This window comes from Diachasmimorpha longicaudata, unplaced genomic scaffold (genome assembly GCF_034640455.1).
Source record: "Diachasmimorpha longicaudata isolate KC_UGA_2023 unplaced genomic scaffold, iyDiaLong2 ctg00000257.1, whole genome shotgun sequence".
Lineage (NCBI taxonomy): Eukaryota > Metazoa > Arthropoda > Insecta > Hymenoptera > Braconidae > Diachasmimorpha > Diachasmimorpha longicaudata.
The window spans coordinates 1-12500 of NW_026974038.1; the positions used below are offsets into that span (position 1 = coordinate 1).

The 12500-nt window shown below is 48.2% G+C and overlaps 1 protein-coding gene and 1 pseudogene across 1 annotated transcript; both read right to left on the bottom strand.

Moving 5' to 3' along the window:
• Positions 1 to 12: 12 nt before the first annotated feature.
• Positions 13 to 1635, bottom strand: LOC135172344 (uncharacterized; the record flags this gene model as incomplete). Its single annotated transcript, XM_064138481.1, has 2 exons — positions 185 to 1635; positions 13 to 96 (listed from the first exon to the last, which is right to left on the bottom strand). Coding segments are annotated over exons 1-2 (355 nt in total), but the record flags the coding sequence as incomplete, so codon positions are not given.
• Positions 1636 to 12248: 10613 nt separating this feature from the next.
• LOC135172347 (large subunit ribosomal RNA) overlaps positions 12249 to 12500 on the bottom strand; it is a 2850-nt pseudogene continuing 2598 nt past the window's right edge.

Consider the following 12500-nt stretch of genomic DNA (forward strand, 5'->3'; position numbering starts at 1 on the left):
CGAGTTTGAAACGTGGAAGTCTCTGGCGTGATCGTCGTATTGTCCTTAAGGCCGGCAATCGATTTTCAATCTCTTCTTCGCGGCCATTTTGTTGATCTGAAATTGGGTTTAGTATTTTTCAATAAAAAAATATGCCTAAAATTTTTTCTCGGTATTATAAAAAGGTATGAAGCTAGATACTTACCATTCTGCTGATCTAGTAAATCTAGATTAAACTCTTCAACAGCTTCCAAAGCCTTAGGGTCACTCACAACATTTTCACCACCACCACATTGAATATCAAAGAGCGCAGAATTAAAATTTTCGAATAAATCTCCATCAAAATTATTTTCAATGGCAAAATCACCGAATAACTCAAGATCAAAATTATTTATCCAATCAAAATCTCCCTGTGGAGGTGTAGTATTTTCTTCGGACGGGTCACTGGGCCCCGCTAAATCGTTTGGGTCCGACATTGTGAATGTCCCTTGGACGACTGCAGTTAGTGCGAGAAAATTCGGGCTATATTGGGAAAAGTCAGGGGTTTTACTGTTGGCGCCACAGGGGGGCTACTGCACTTCTTCGCCTTTTTTACCTGCCCCCGCCTACGCGCATTGTCCTTGTCCTAGTCATAGGCAAGCCCACTTGACCCCAATACAGGTGCATTACGTCACGCCCCTCTCTAGCATTTTCAAATCCATATTTTCGGATATCGTAAAATTGTATAAAATGATGAGATTTTAGGCATGATTAATCAGAAGGCAATATGGACACGAGGTGGAAACATCCCTTTACTGCAATGATTTGTGGTCCCACGGGTTGTGGAAAAACATTTTTTGTTAAAAGGTTTTTGAAGGAAATTAAGCAAATGTGCGATACACAAATTGAAAAAGTGATCTTTTATTACGCTGAGTGGCAGAATGGATATTCGGATTATGATAATAATTTTGTCGAATTTCGTGAAGGCCTACCAAGATCTGGAGATTTTGATGATAATAAGCCAAAATTGGTTGTCGTGGACGATTTGATGCGGGAATCTTCGAATGGTGCAATAGTTGATTTATTTACAAAAGGAAGCCATCATAAAAATCTCAGTGTAATGTTTCTATCTCAAAATTTATTCCACCAAGGCAAAGGACAGAGAGACATTTCATTGAATACAAATTACATCGTCGTATTTAAAAATCCCAGAGATCGTGCACAAATTGCCCATTTGGCTCGTCAAATATACCCAGAAGATCCAAAATTTCTGCAAGAAGCCTATTTTGATGCAACTTCGGCAGCTCATGGCTATTTGTTGCTAGATTTGAAACAATCGACTCCTGAAAACTGTAGGTTTCGTACCAATGTATTCCCCAGTGATCCCCATCATTATGTTTATATTCCGCGGAAGGATCGCAATATAAAAGGAGGAGGGGCATCACGGAGTGTACCAGTCGTTCATGTGTGATGGCAACGAGAAGTCGTTCTGAAAGCGGCTCTGTTCGCAAGTCGCTTGGAGAAAAGAATACAGCCTTATTACACGCTCTCATCTACGCACCACCCAGGCTACGCCGGGTAATAATACAACACGCTAATAAAGATTTAATTCGCTGCATTTGCGAGTGTGCTTTAAATTTATTACACGGAAATATTCCTTTGAAAAATTGTGAGAAATCAAAACTGTGCAAACATAAAAAACTATTGAGAAAACTTGCCGATAAAAAACAAAGTTTAAGCAGCAAGAAAAAAATCATTAATCAGAAAGGTGGTTCAATTTTGCCGATGCTATTGGGTCCTCTGATAAGCGCACTTATCTCAGCCATTGTATAAGGATGGAACATGCACGTAAAATGATTCTTGTACCAGAGGAGAGTGTGGAGCGTCTAAAAAAAAAAAATTCTTCACATGTTGATGCTCACCATGTTTTAACGGAATTGGCTAAAGAAATTCAGCCATCAGCGCAAACTCCAGGCACTGTTACAAGCAGATTAGATACCCAGCTATTGGAAATTTTAAATTCGAAAAGCCCTAGAGATGACCATGAAAAATGGAAGTTGTATAACGACGTTCTGAGGCGATATTTGTTTTATACAGAACAAACTAAAACGCCGGTGTTAGAAACGGAGGCCCACGGCGAAACTGAAACCGCTGAACGATACGACCCAAAAGCTATTGTTGCTACTGTACCTAAAGTATATCAGCGAAAAGCCGCTGGTATACTAGAATACATTGACGCCATTGATACTGCTAACAGACTCAAATGGAATTCAAAAGGACAAGTGACTTTGGATGGACAGACATTTCCTGGTGTCAATATTGTGGATCTCATACAAGATGTTGTCAGAGCACGGAAAACATATTCAGCTAAAGGATGGGAGCATTTTGCCGTTTATCTCCAAAGCCTGAACACCCCTCGGGAGTTTCTGGGTAATCCCAAGTTTCATCAGTCTCCACCAGCATTGCCAGACATTAGGAATCGAAGAGAACCTGAAATTTCAGAGGACGAGAGTTCCGTAGACGAAGATAGAAGAAGGAAAAGCTATAGATCACGCACTCCTCCTGTTCATCGCCCCCGTAAAAACTCGAAAAAACCCCGGCTTAGTTCTCCCTACACTGCGAAAACCGACAAAGTTACATCATGGCTTCCGTTTTGAACAATGAAAAACTCTCGAGGACATATTTTGACCTTCCAGAGCCTGAGGCATACACAGGGGCTCGAAATATTTTGTCAAAATATAAGAAAGAAATACCTGAAAGTGAAATAAAAAATTGGCTTAATGCTCAGAACACTTATACCCTTCATAGACCCATTAAGCGTAAATTTCCGCGTCTTCATTATACAGTAACCAACATTGATGATGTGTGGGAGGCTGACTTAGTTGAATTGAGATCATTAAAAACATATAATGATGGGGTTTCATATTTACTTGTAGTTATTGATGTCTTGAGTAAATTTGCCTGGGTAGAGCCATTGAAAGACAAATCAGCATCACAGGTTCTTGAAGCTTTCAAACGTATAATGGATACAAATGGAGGGCGCATTCCTGTTTCGATACAAACGGACAAGGGAAAAGAATTTATGGCCAACAGTGTCCAAAAATTTTTTTCTGATAAGAAAATAAAATTTCGTGTTGCACGTAATCCCGACATAAAAGCTGCAGTTGTGGAGCGCTTCAATCGGACATTGAAGGAACGTATGTGGCGTTACTTTACACATAGTCGAACATATAAGTATACAGATGTTTTGAAGCAAATTGTCGAGTCTTATAACAACTCGCGACATTCTTCAATAAAGATGGCGCCTGCGGCTGTGACTATGGATAATGCACCATACGTATGGCGTAATATACAAAGTCGATTCAAGACGGAGAAACCACGTAAAGAATCCTTTAAATATAAAGTTGGTGACTATGTACGCATCAGTCGAACGAAAGGCATCTTTGAGAAAGGATATGAAACTAATTGGAGTAAAGAAATATTCAAAATAACGAAAGCCGTTTTCAAACAATCATTGCCGATATACGAGTTGATGGATTTTGCTGACGAACCAATTGAGGGATTTTTCTACGAACCAGAATTGGTGCTTGTCAATAAACCAACGGACAAGGACGAGTTCATAGTGGAACGTGTCATACGCTCCAAGGGAAAAGGAAAAAATAAGCAGGTTCTTGTTCATTGGGAAGGATATCCTGATAAGTTTGATTCTTGGATACCTGCTGCAGAACTGCATGCAATTGGGAAAAAATGAAGAGAAACGAATTTTATATGGTGCTCCCCAGCAACAGCAGCATGAGCTATCATCCTGATAATACAGCATCGAAATTCACGACCTTGCTTCCAAAACAAGTTGAACTGGAAGGAGAATGGGTAGTGGGTCTGAGTGAAATACAGTTTCCTTGCAATTTTTTACATATACGTAATGGAAAAGATTCTCCAATCAATTTCGTTAGTAATCCAATCCCCAATAAGAGTAAGGTAAACGCACTACAAACATTTTTTCTACCTACTGCAGTTTTCAAAGATATAACAGATTTAGTGGGGTTCATGAATACTTTTCCGTCTTTGAGTACTCATATCCGATTTGAATATTTAGCGCAACAAGGTTTTGTGAAAATTGTAAAACACTGTACCTCCAGGAACTGCACTAGCACAGTTCATACAATAGACTTTTCCGATAAAGTATCCGATATGTTGGGATTTGAGAGAGGTATACACAGCCTCACAAACGCCAGGCCGTATTGTCAAGGATCTTCACCAGCAAGTTTGGCCAGAGGTTTACCTGCGAATTTGTTCATCTACAGCGATCTTTGTGTACCCTCCGTAACAGGTGACGTGCAGTCATCTCTGTTACGAGTGATACCATTCAGCGCTTCTACGTATACCTATGGGGCCATGCACTGTACTACGTTTTCCACTCCTCATTATATTCCGTTGATGAGGTATTCATTTCGCACAATTGAAATAGATATAAGATGCAATCAGGGTGATATGATTCCATTCGAGTATGGTCCTTTGAACGTGACGCTTCATTTCAAGAGGATTGATTGACTAAAAAATGAGCCCGTACATTGCATATTACGCAAACCAAGCTGGTGGAGGAACAGTGGACCGATATAATGATTTTGGAAGGATATTCGTTGGAAGTCCTTATCAACGAGGTCATGGAATTGGTGCTTTCCTTGGAGGTCTGTTTCGACGCATTCTGCCCTATCTGGGAAGCGCAGCCCGAGCTGTCGGTAAAGAAGCTCTCAATGCGGGTATTAACGTTGTTGGGGATGTAGTGACAAATGGCAAGCCCTTAAAGGTGGCGCTGGAAAACCGATTAGCCGAGTCTGGGCTGAAATTGAAAAGGAGGGCCCAGGACAAAATTGGGACCATGATGCGTGGCTCAGGATATAAGAGGAAGCGTAAACGCCTCGCCTCTCATAAGCTCACTGGCCGTGGATCTGCCAAGACATCCAAAACTCGGAAGAATAAAAAGAAAAGGCCCGTTGCAAACAAAAGAAGCAAGAAAGTGAAAAAAGTACCGAGACATAAATCAAAGCGGAAGACTCGTGATTTGTACGATATTTTCAACTAATCATCATGTCGTTTCTACATTCGCACTCTTCTGAGTGTGTGAAGTCGGAGCTGGACCTATTTACCATACCACCTACCCAAACAAGTATTGAAAATTCTCAATTTGTTTATTATAATCCTGTATCTACGCTGTCGGACGATGCCCCAATTGAATTCATCGTACCAGGCCATGGAGAAGAATATATTGATTTGGCACATACCATGATCAAAGTTCGCGCCAGAATCCTGAAATCCGATGGCTCTGCTGGTATAGACGACTCTGTTGGGCCTGTGAATAACTTTTTACATTCAATGTTTAACCAAGTGGATGTATATTTCAACCAAAAAGTTGTTACGCCTCCAAATAACCTGTACGCTTATAGAGCATACATTGAAACATTACTAAACTATGGAACCGATGCAAAGTCCTCACATCTTGGGATGTCTCTTTGGGCTACGGATAGCTATGGTGCAATGGATTCTATTGCTGTAACGGCGGCTGATGCAAGAAACAACGATGGACTAGCCGTACGTCAGGCAATTACTAAAGGTGGTAAAGCATTTGATCTACTGGGACATTTACATTGTGACGTGTTCAATCAAGACAAGTTTTTGATGAATGGCGTAGAGCTACGCGTTCGTCTTATCCGTGCAAAGGACGACTTTTGCCTTATGGACTCCACTCCCCTGCATTATAAGGTGCATATAGAAGAAGCCTCCTTGATAGTTCGCCGTGTGAAACTCAGCCCTGGAATTTTGATAGCTCACGCTAAAACGCTTGCAAAGACAACTGCGAAATATCCTTTGACACGGGTGGAGGTCAAATCTTTTGTTCTCCATCGGGGGATTATGGGGGAGACAATAGACAATGCCATTTTGGGTCAACTACCTAAAAGAATCATACTGGGATTTGTTGACAATGTCAGTTTCAACGGATCGAGAAAGAAGAACCCCTTCAACTTTCAAAATTTTGGGATAAACTTTTTATGCCTGAATGTCGATGGACGCCAAGTACCTACAAAACCTCTGCAGCCAAGTTTCACCTCTGGTGCGTGCCTAGATGTGGAGGCATTCAACACCCTATTTGCTGGTACTGGAACACATTTCAGCGACCATGGAAATAGCATCTCTCGTCCGGCCTATTCCGATGGATTTTGCTTGTTCGCGTTCGATCTGACTCCTGATTTATCTGCAAGTTCCGCTGGCCATTGGAATCTGGTGAAAAGTGGAAGTATTCGCATTGAAGTTCGCTTCAATAGAGCAACAGAGCAGAATGTAAATTGTCTATTGTACGCCGAATATGACAATTTGCTAGAAATTGATTCCACAAGGCAGGTTATTGTCGACTACAGTGGATGAAAATGGAGGGCTACTTAATGGGAGCGCAGAATAAGATTGCATTAGTTGCATTCAACCTGCTGAACGAGACCAACGCTCATTTCCCGGATTACCGACGTTCTATGAATACCCTTGAGCTCCTGGAGATATTACCGCATACAGATGCATGCATTGGAGGTGTCTACCCTGCCGACCGTGTCCCCTGGACATGGCCCCGGCCCTGTGCTATCATCATCAACACCGACAACCACAATCAGGCAGGAAGTCACTGGGTTGCCGTTTACCTCGGTTCAAATAGGCGAGGAATCTATTTTGACAGCTTCGGAATGCCACCCTTCGATACAAGAATCTCTCAGCGCCTTAAGCGAAATTGCAATGTTTATGAATGGAGCCAGAAGAGACTCCAAGATATATCGTCTGATGTTTGTGGGCAGTACTGCATTGTTGTGCTTCACTGGTTGTTCAATGATCGGTCTTTACAGTCCTTTCATAAACTATTTACTTCAGACACAAAACGTAACGATCGCATTGTTATGAAAATGTTCAACAAAATTATTCAAAAACGCAATTGTAATCGTAGAAATTTAAGTAAGCCTTTTCAGAACTTGTCTGGTAAAGGTAGTTTGCATTGTAACCAGCGGTCTTTAAAAAATATATTCCATTTGCATTAATTTAATAATAATAATAATAACAATAATTTTGATTACTACTATTTTTTAAATCCCTAATATTATGTACCACCCCTCATACAAGTATAATTTCTGAATAAATGATTTATATACTCAATAAATTATGTATTACATATTTATTTCATTTTCCCCATATATACCCACATTTCCCACGCCATCCACTTTCCCCCCACTCCCGCCCTTTTGAATCACGTGACCCTTACCACCCATTTCCCACCCACTCTCCCGTTTGGATCACGTGACCCTTACCACCCATTTTCCACCCACCCTCCCGTTTGGATCACGTGACCGTTACCCCCCACCCACCCACCACCCACTTCCTGTCGAACAAAGACATTCTTTTGGGGACCCTCACCCCAGGGGGCCCTAGAGCGGCGACGTCCTCCTCAAAGGACAATGGGGAAAACGTGTTCGGACACGTCTGGAAAAAGGGGGGAAGGGGGGCGATTCCTGGAAGAAAATTCGCCAATCGTGCCCACTTACTACTTATATCGGACAGTCCATGATGAAGTGCTGGACTGTGTCTTCAGCCTGGTCGCACTCGCAGTTGCGTGACTGGGCAAGGCACCGGTCATGAAGATAAGACCGGAATTGCCCATGCCCTGTCAGGACCTGCGAAACCCAGTGGTCGCACTCGACCCACTTAGCGTCCAGGCGCGCCGCAGTATCGGGGAAGAACGCGAAGGTGTTCCTCCCGGTTGAAGCCCCCTCAAACCTATCCCTCCAGAGATTCCGGATCTCTGCCTTTATATCTTCGACGGCCTCGATCGGGCGGCCGTTGTCATCAACGCGCGGATTCGCGGGGTCTATTTCTACATCACCTATTCTGACCGCAATGCCTTTCTTGGCTTGGTAGCGCGCTGCTCTTTCCCTCAATAATAGGTCCACAGGAAGCACCCCCGCCGCTGCGCAGAGTGCTTCGTGTGAAGCCGTCCTATACGCGCCAGTCACCGTCAGCAGCGCGCTCCTCTGCGCGGTACGGAGTTTCTTCCAGTCGTACGGTGTGCAACGGTCCACCCACCCGTGGGCTGCATACGACGCGACAGCCTGAAAAACGCCCTGAAATACTAACTTAACCGATCGGTATCGGAGTCCCCAATGCTTGTGCATTAGGGCCGATAGCCGAGTGAAAAGGACTCTAGCCTTTTCCTGTATGTATTTTGTATGGGTCCGGACCCGCATGTTTCTATTAAAATGTACCCCGAGGTACCTCACGCTCTCCTTGAATCTAATTTTCTCCCCGTCGAGCCTAATCTCGGGTGGGCGGATATCCAACACCGGTTTCACGCGTCGGCGTGTCCTTCGCGCCCGATCCCACCTGTACCGCACCAGCGGCGCTCTCTTCTGCGAGTTGCATGACAGGACAATTGCCTCTGTCTTGCTCCTCGACAGTTCGAGCTTCGCTGACGCGCACCACGACGCGATGTGTTCGGCGACGGCTCGGCCTATCCTCTCTATTTCCTTACGCGAGTCGGCCGATACGACCGCGATAAGGTCGTCCGCGTAGGCGACTTCGATATCACCAAAATTCTGCTCGATGCTCTTGAGGAGGGCATCGAACATGAGATTCCAGCAAGCGGGGCCCAGGACTGATCCTTGTGGACAGCCCCGGGTGGCCGGCTTGGAAACCTCTTGGTCGCTCCAGGCGATCTTGACGGTCCGATTGTCAAAGTAGCTCCGGAGCACTTCAAAGACATTCTTCGGACAGTCTCGATCCGCCAAAGACTGGAGGACTAGGGGCCACCACACGTTGTCAAAGGCTCCTGAAATATCGAAAAGGAGTCCAATGACGTACCTCTTGTCGTTACCGCGTTCGACTAATTCACGCAACTCTACTATCGCGTCTTCCGTGGAGCGTCCAGGCAGAAAGCCATATTGACGTCCTGATATTTTGTCCTCAGTAAGGACTTTCGCCATAAGGATCCCGTGCAGGACCTTTTCGAAAAATTTCCCGACAACCGACAAGAGGCAAATGGGACGGTAGGATTTGGGGTCGGACACATCCTTGTGAACTCCTTTGAGGAGAGCACGAAGTGTGCCGACTTTCCAAACGGTGGGGAAAACGCCGTGCTTAAGGCAGGCGTTGAAGAGTCGCGTGAAGATGTGAGGCATCCTCATGACCGCGACTTTTAGGACCCTAACTTCAACTAAATCGCATCCTGGGGCTTTGTCGTTCTTAAGGGTCTTTACGAGACCCTTAAGTTGGTCGTCCGTCAAGTCTCGTGCGTCCTCTGTATGAACCCTTAGGTTCTTCACGCGTTCGCGGATGTCTCTCTGTTCCGGTGTGTCGGCGTTGGGGTCGTCGTCGGGTACGTGTGTGTCCAACAGTACCTCAGCAGTCTCACGCATTGTAAGTGTCGTGCCATTCGCGGTTCTAAGGGTGCTGAGTACCGTGCCTACACGCAATTTATCAGCGGCATATTTGTAATGGAAGCCCCAGGGATTCGCGTTGCTTTCCGTTGTTATGTAACCGCGCCAGCTATTTTCTTTACATGTCCTAAGTAGCCTGGTGTACGACCGCAGGACTACACGATACCTATTCTGTTTAATTTTTCGCGCGTCAGGGTTAGTCTCCCTTCGGTAGCCGTTTCGGAGACGACTGACCAGTTTGCGTTTGCTGGTCAGCTCCTCGGTCCACCACGGATTCGCGCGACGGTAATGTCTGCGGCGCGGCATCGAATCTTGGCAGGCTTTGGTGAGTACGTCACCCAGTACTTCTGCCATTCTCTCGACATCCGCTGTAGAATCCAGCGGATGGTCCACGAGCTTCTCACGGGCCTCCTCATCGAGGGTCGCCTCGAACTCTTCCCAGTCGGCCCGACGAACATTGAACCGCATGGTAGAGCCCTCGCCGACTCCCGAGTTATTGACGCGCTGTGAGGAACTCCGGATCGCTAAGCGAAAGAAAACCGACGTGTGGTCACCGGTGGACCACTCGTCCTCCAACCTCCATGCACGTATGAATTTATACATGCCAGGGGTGGCCAGTGTGACGTCGATGAACGACGTACCTGCGGCACTCCTGAAGGTTGGGCCCTGCCTAGCATCATTCGCGACGCGGAGACCGAAAGACTCGATGAGCTCACCCAGGAGGACACCACGGTCAGTGGTCCTGGGGCTCCAAAGGGAGTGTTGGGCGTTGGAATCGGCCGCCACCAGAACGCGGCGACCCCTGAGACAGCTAAGAACCTTTTCAAGCTGCCTCAGGTGGATTTCTATGTCGTCCGAGTATTGAAAATAACTGGAGACGACGAAGAAGGATCCACCGGGGACGCGGGCTTCAGCACAAACGCAATGTGCATTACTTAATTGGGACACGTAAGCAATCTCCACGATGGAGTTGCACGCAACGACGGCCGCCCACGGTCGCTCCGTTGAGCTCGCGGCAATACGCATTCCGACTCCTAGGCCGCGGATGGCCCAGGTGTTCGCCTCACGAATGGCATACGGCTCTTGGAGCAACAATATGTCCAGACGCTCTTTGCGAATTAACTGGAAGACCTCCCCGGTTACTGCAATTGAGCGGGACATGTTCAATTGCAGTATTCTAACGTCGCGTTGCGCGCCCGGTCCCTCGATCGCAGGGGTCCGGGGAGGATGACCTATTGGAACGGGGGGTACCGGTGAGCCTCCGGTCGCGACGCGATGACTATCGATCCTACTTAAACTAACGTGGCACTCGCGAACCCTACCTAATAATTGAGTGGACTCACCGGTTGAAGTTCTTGAAGATCCTGGCGTTGGCTGACTCGGCTGCGCAGTCAGTCCCGCGTTGTCTGCGACGTCCTCGACGTCCTCGTGGACAGCACGAAGGCTGGAACCTTTCCCTCGTCGGGAGGGCAGTACCCCGGCGCGCGGCGGGCGACTACGAACCCTTGAGGGCACCACCCTCCTTGGGTCCCTCGATGTAGCCGCTGTAGAAGATCCTCTGGCATGCTGGGAAGCGATGCGCAGACTTCGCCGCACGACGGACGCATCATTGTGCCCCCCCGGAGATCCGATTGGGGGCAGTTTAGCCTCCGGACAAGATTTGCAAAGATGCTCTGCCATGGTTGAAGTTTGGTTGACGAGACGGTCGCCGGCCGTGCCGAAAGGCAAGAGCTGAAAAGCTGAAAAGTACAAGAAAAAGAATGAATAAGAGGATTAAGGGTTAGATGGGGCGGTTCCCCGCGGCACCGAGCTGGGTAGCTCGGGACGCTGAGCACCGTCCCTGGGAGGGGGCCCCCCGGTTCCCGCCGAGCTGGGGAGCTCGGATCGGGGCCCGGTGGAGGCGCTGAAGGAGTGCTCCGCCTCGACTCCCCTCGAGAGAGGAGCAGAGAGGGAGCAGACCCACAGAAAGGGGGAACCCACCCATCCCGCCCGACGACCCACCCCGCGAACCGTCCCTTTCCCGAGGGATACCCACCCACTCCCCCTGAGACCCAGCCCCACGTGTGGCGTCGCGTTTTCGCCGGCCTCCACCGTTGCGGGAGGTTCCAACTACTAGCGCGTGGCTGGAACTAGTTGCGAGAACCGCAATGTCCATGCCCTTCGCACTGCGAAGCAGCCAGTCCCCCCTCCCCCGCACCGCCCCGCGAACCGTCCCTTTTCCGAGGGATACCCACCCACTCCCCCTGACCCAACCCCCACGTGTGGCGTCGCGTTTTCGCCGGCCTCCACCGTTGCGGGAGGTTCCGACTACTAACGCGTGGCTGGAACCACTTGCGAGAACCGCAGTGTCCATGCCCTTCGCACTGCGAAGCAGCCTGTCCCCCCGAACCCCCACCCGCGCGTGGAATTCCCCGTTCACCAACCGATTCCGCCCTCCGCCCCGTGGGACCACCCCTCCACCAGCCGATTTCGCCCTCGCGCGCGTCTCCCTAAGTCCGGCCCACCCACCGTGACCAAATCCGCGACCCTCCCCCTCCGAACCCCCCAGTAAGTAGGTCTCGCGCCCCTCCACCCGTCGATTTCGCCCTCCACCACGTGGACCCACCCCTCCACCACGTGGACCCACCCCTCCACCACGTGGAACCACCCCTCCACCGGGCGATTTCGCCCTCCCTCGCGACCCAATTCGCGACCCCCACCCTCCGAAACCCCCCATGGGTACAGGGACTCACCCTGCGCCCGCAACCCCCCTAGGTGTAATTATTGAGACCCCCCAAAAGGGGGATCCCAATCCTTACACCAAGTTCGACTCAGGGACCGCGGGGTCGTCACACCCCGTGTGTAAGGGCGGTTTTATCCGCCATTACACCCCCTGCGGGAAGTAGGTAGGGACAGCGAGAATCGTCGTTAATCCATTCATGCGCGTCACTAATTAGATGACGAGGCATTTGGCTACCTTAAGAGAGTCATAGTTACTCCCGCCGTTTACCCGCGCTTTTTTGAATTTCTTCACGTTGACATTCAGAGCACTGGGCAGAAATCACATTGCGTCATCACCCGCTAGGGCCATCGCAATGCTTTGTT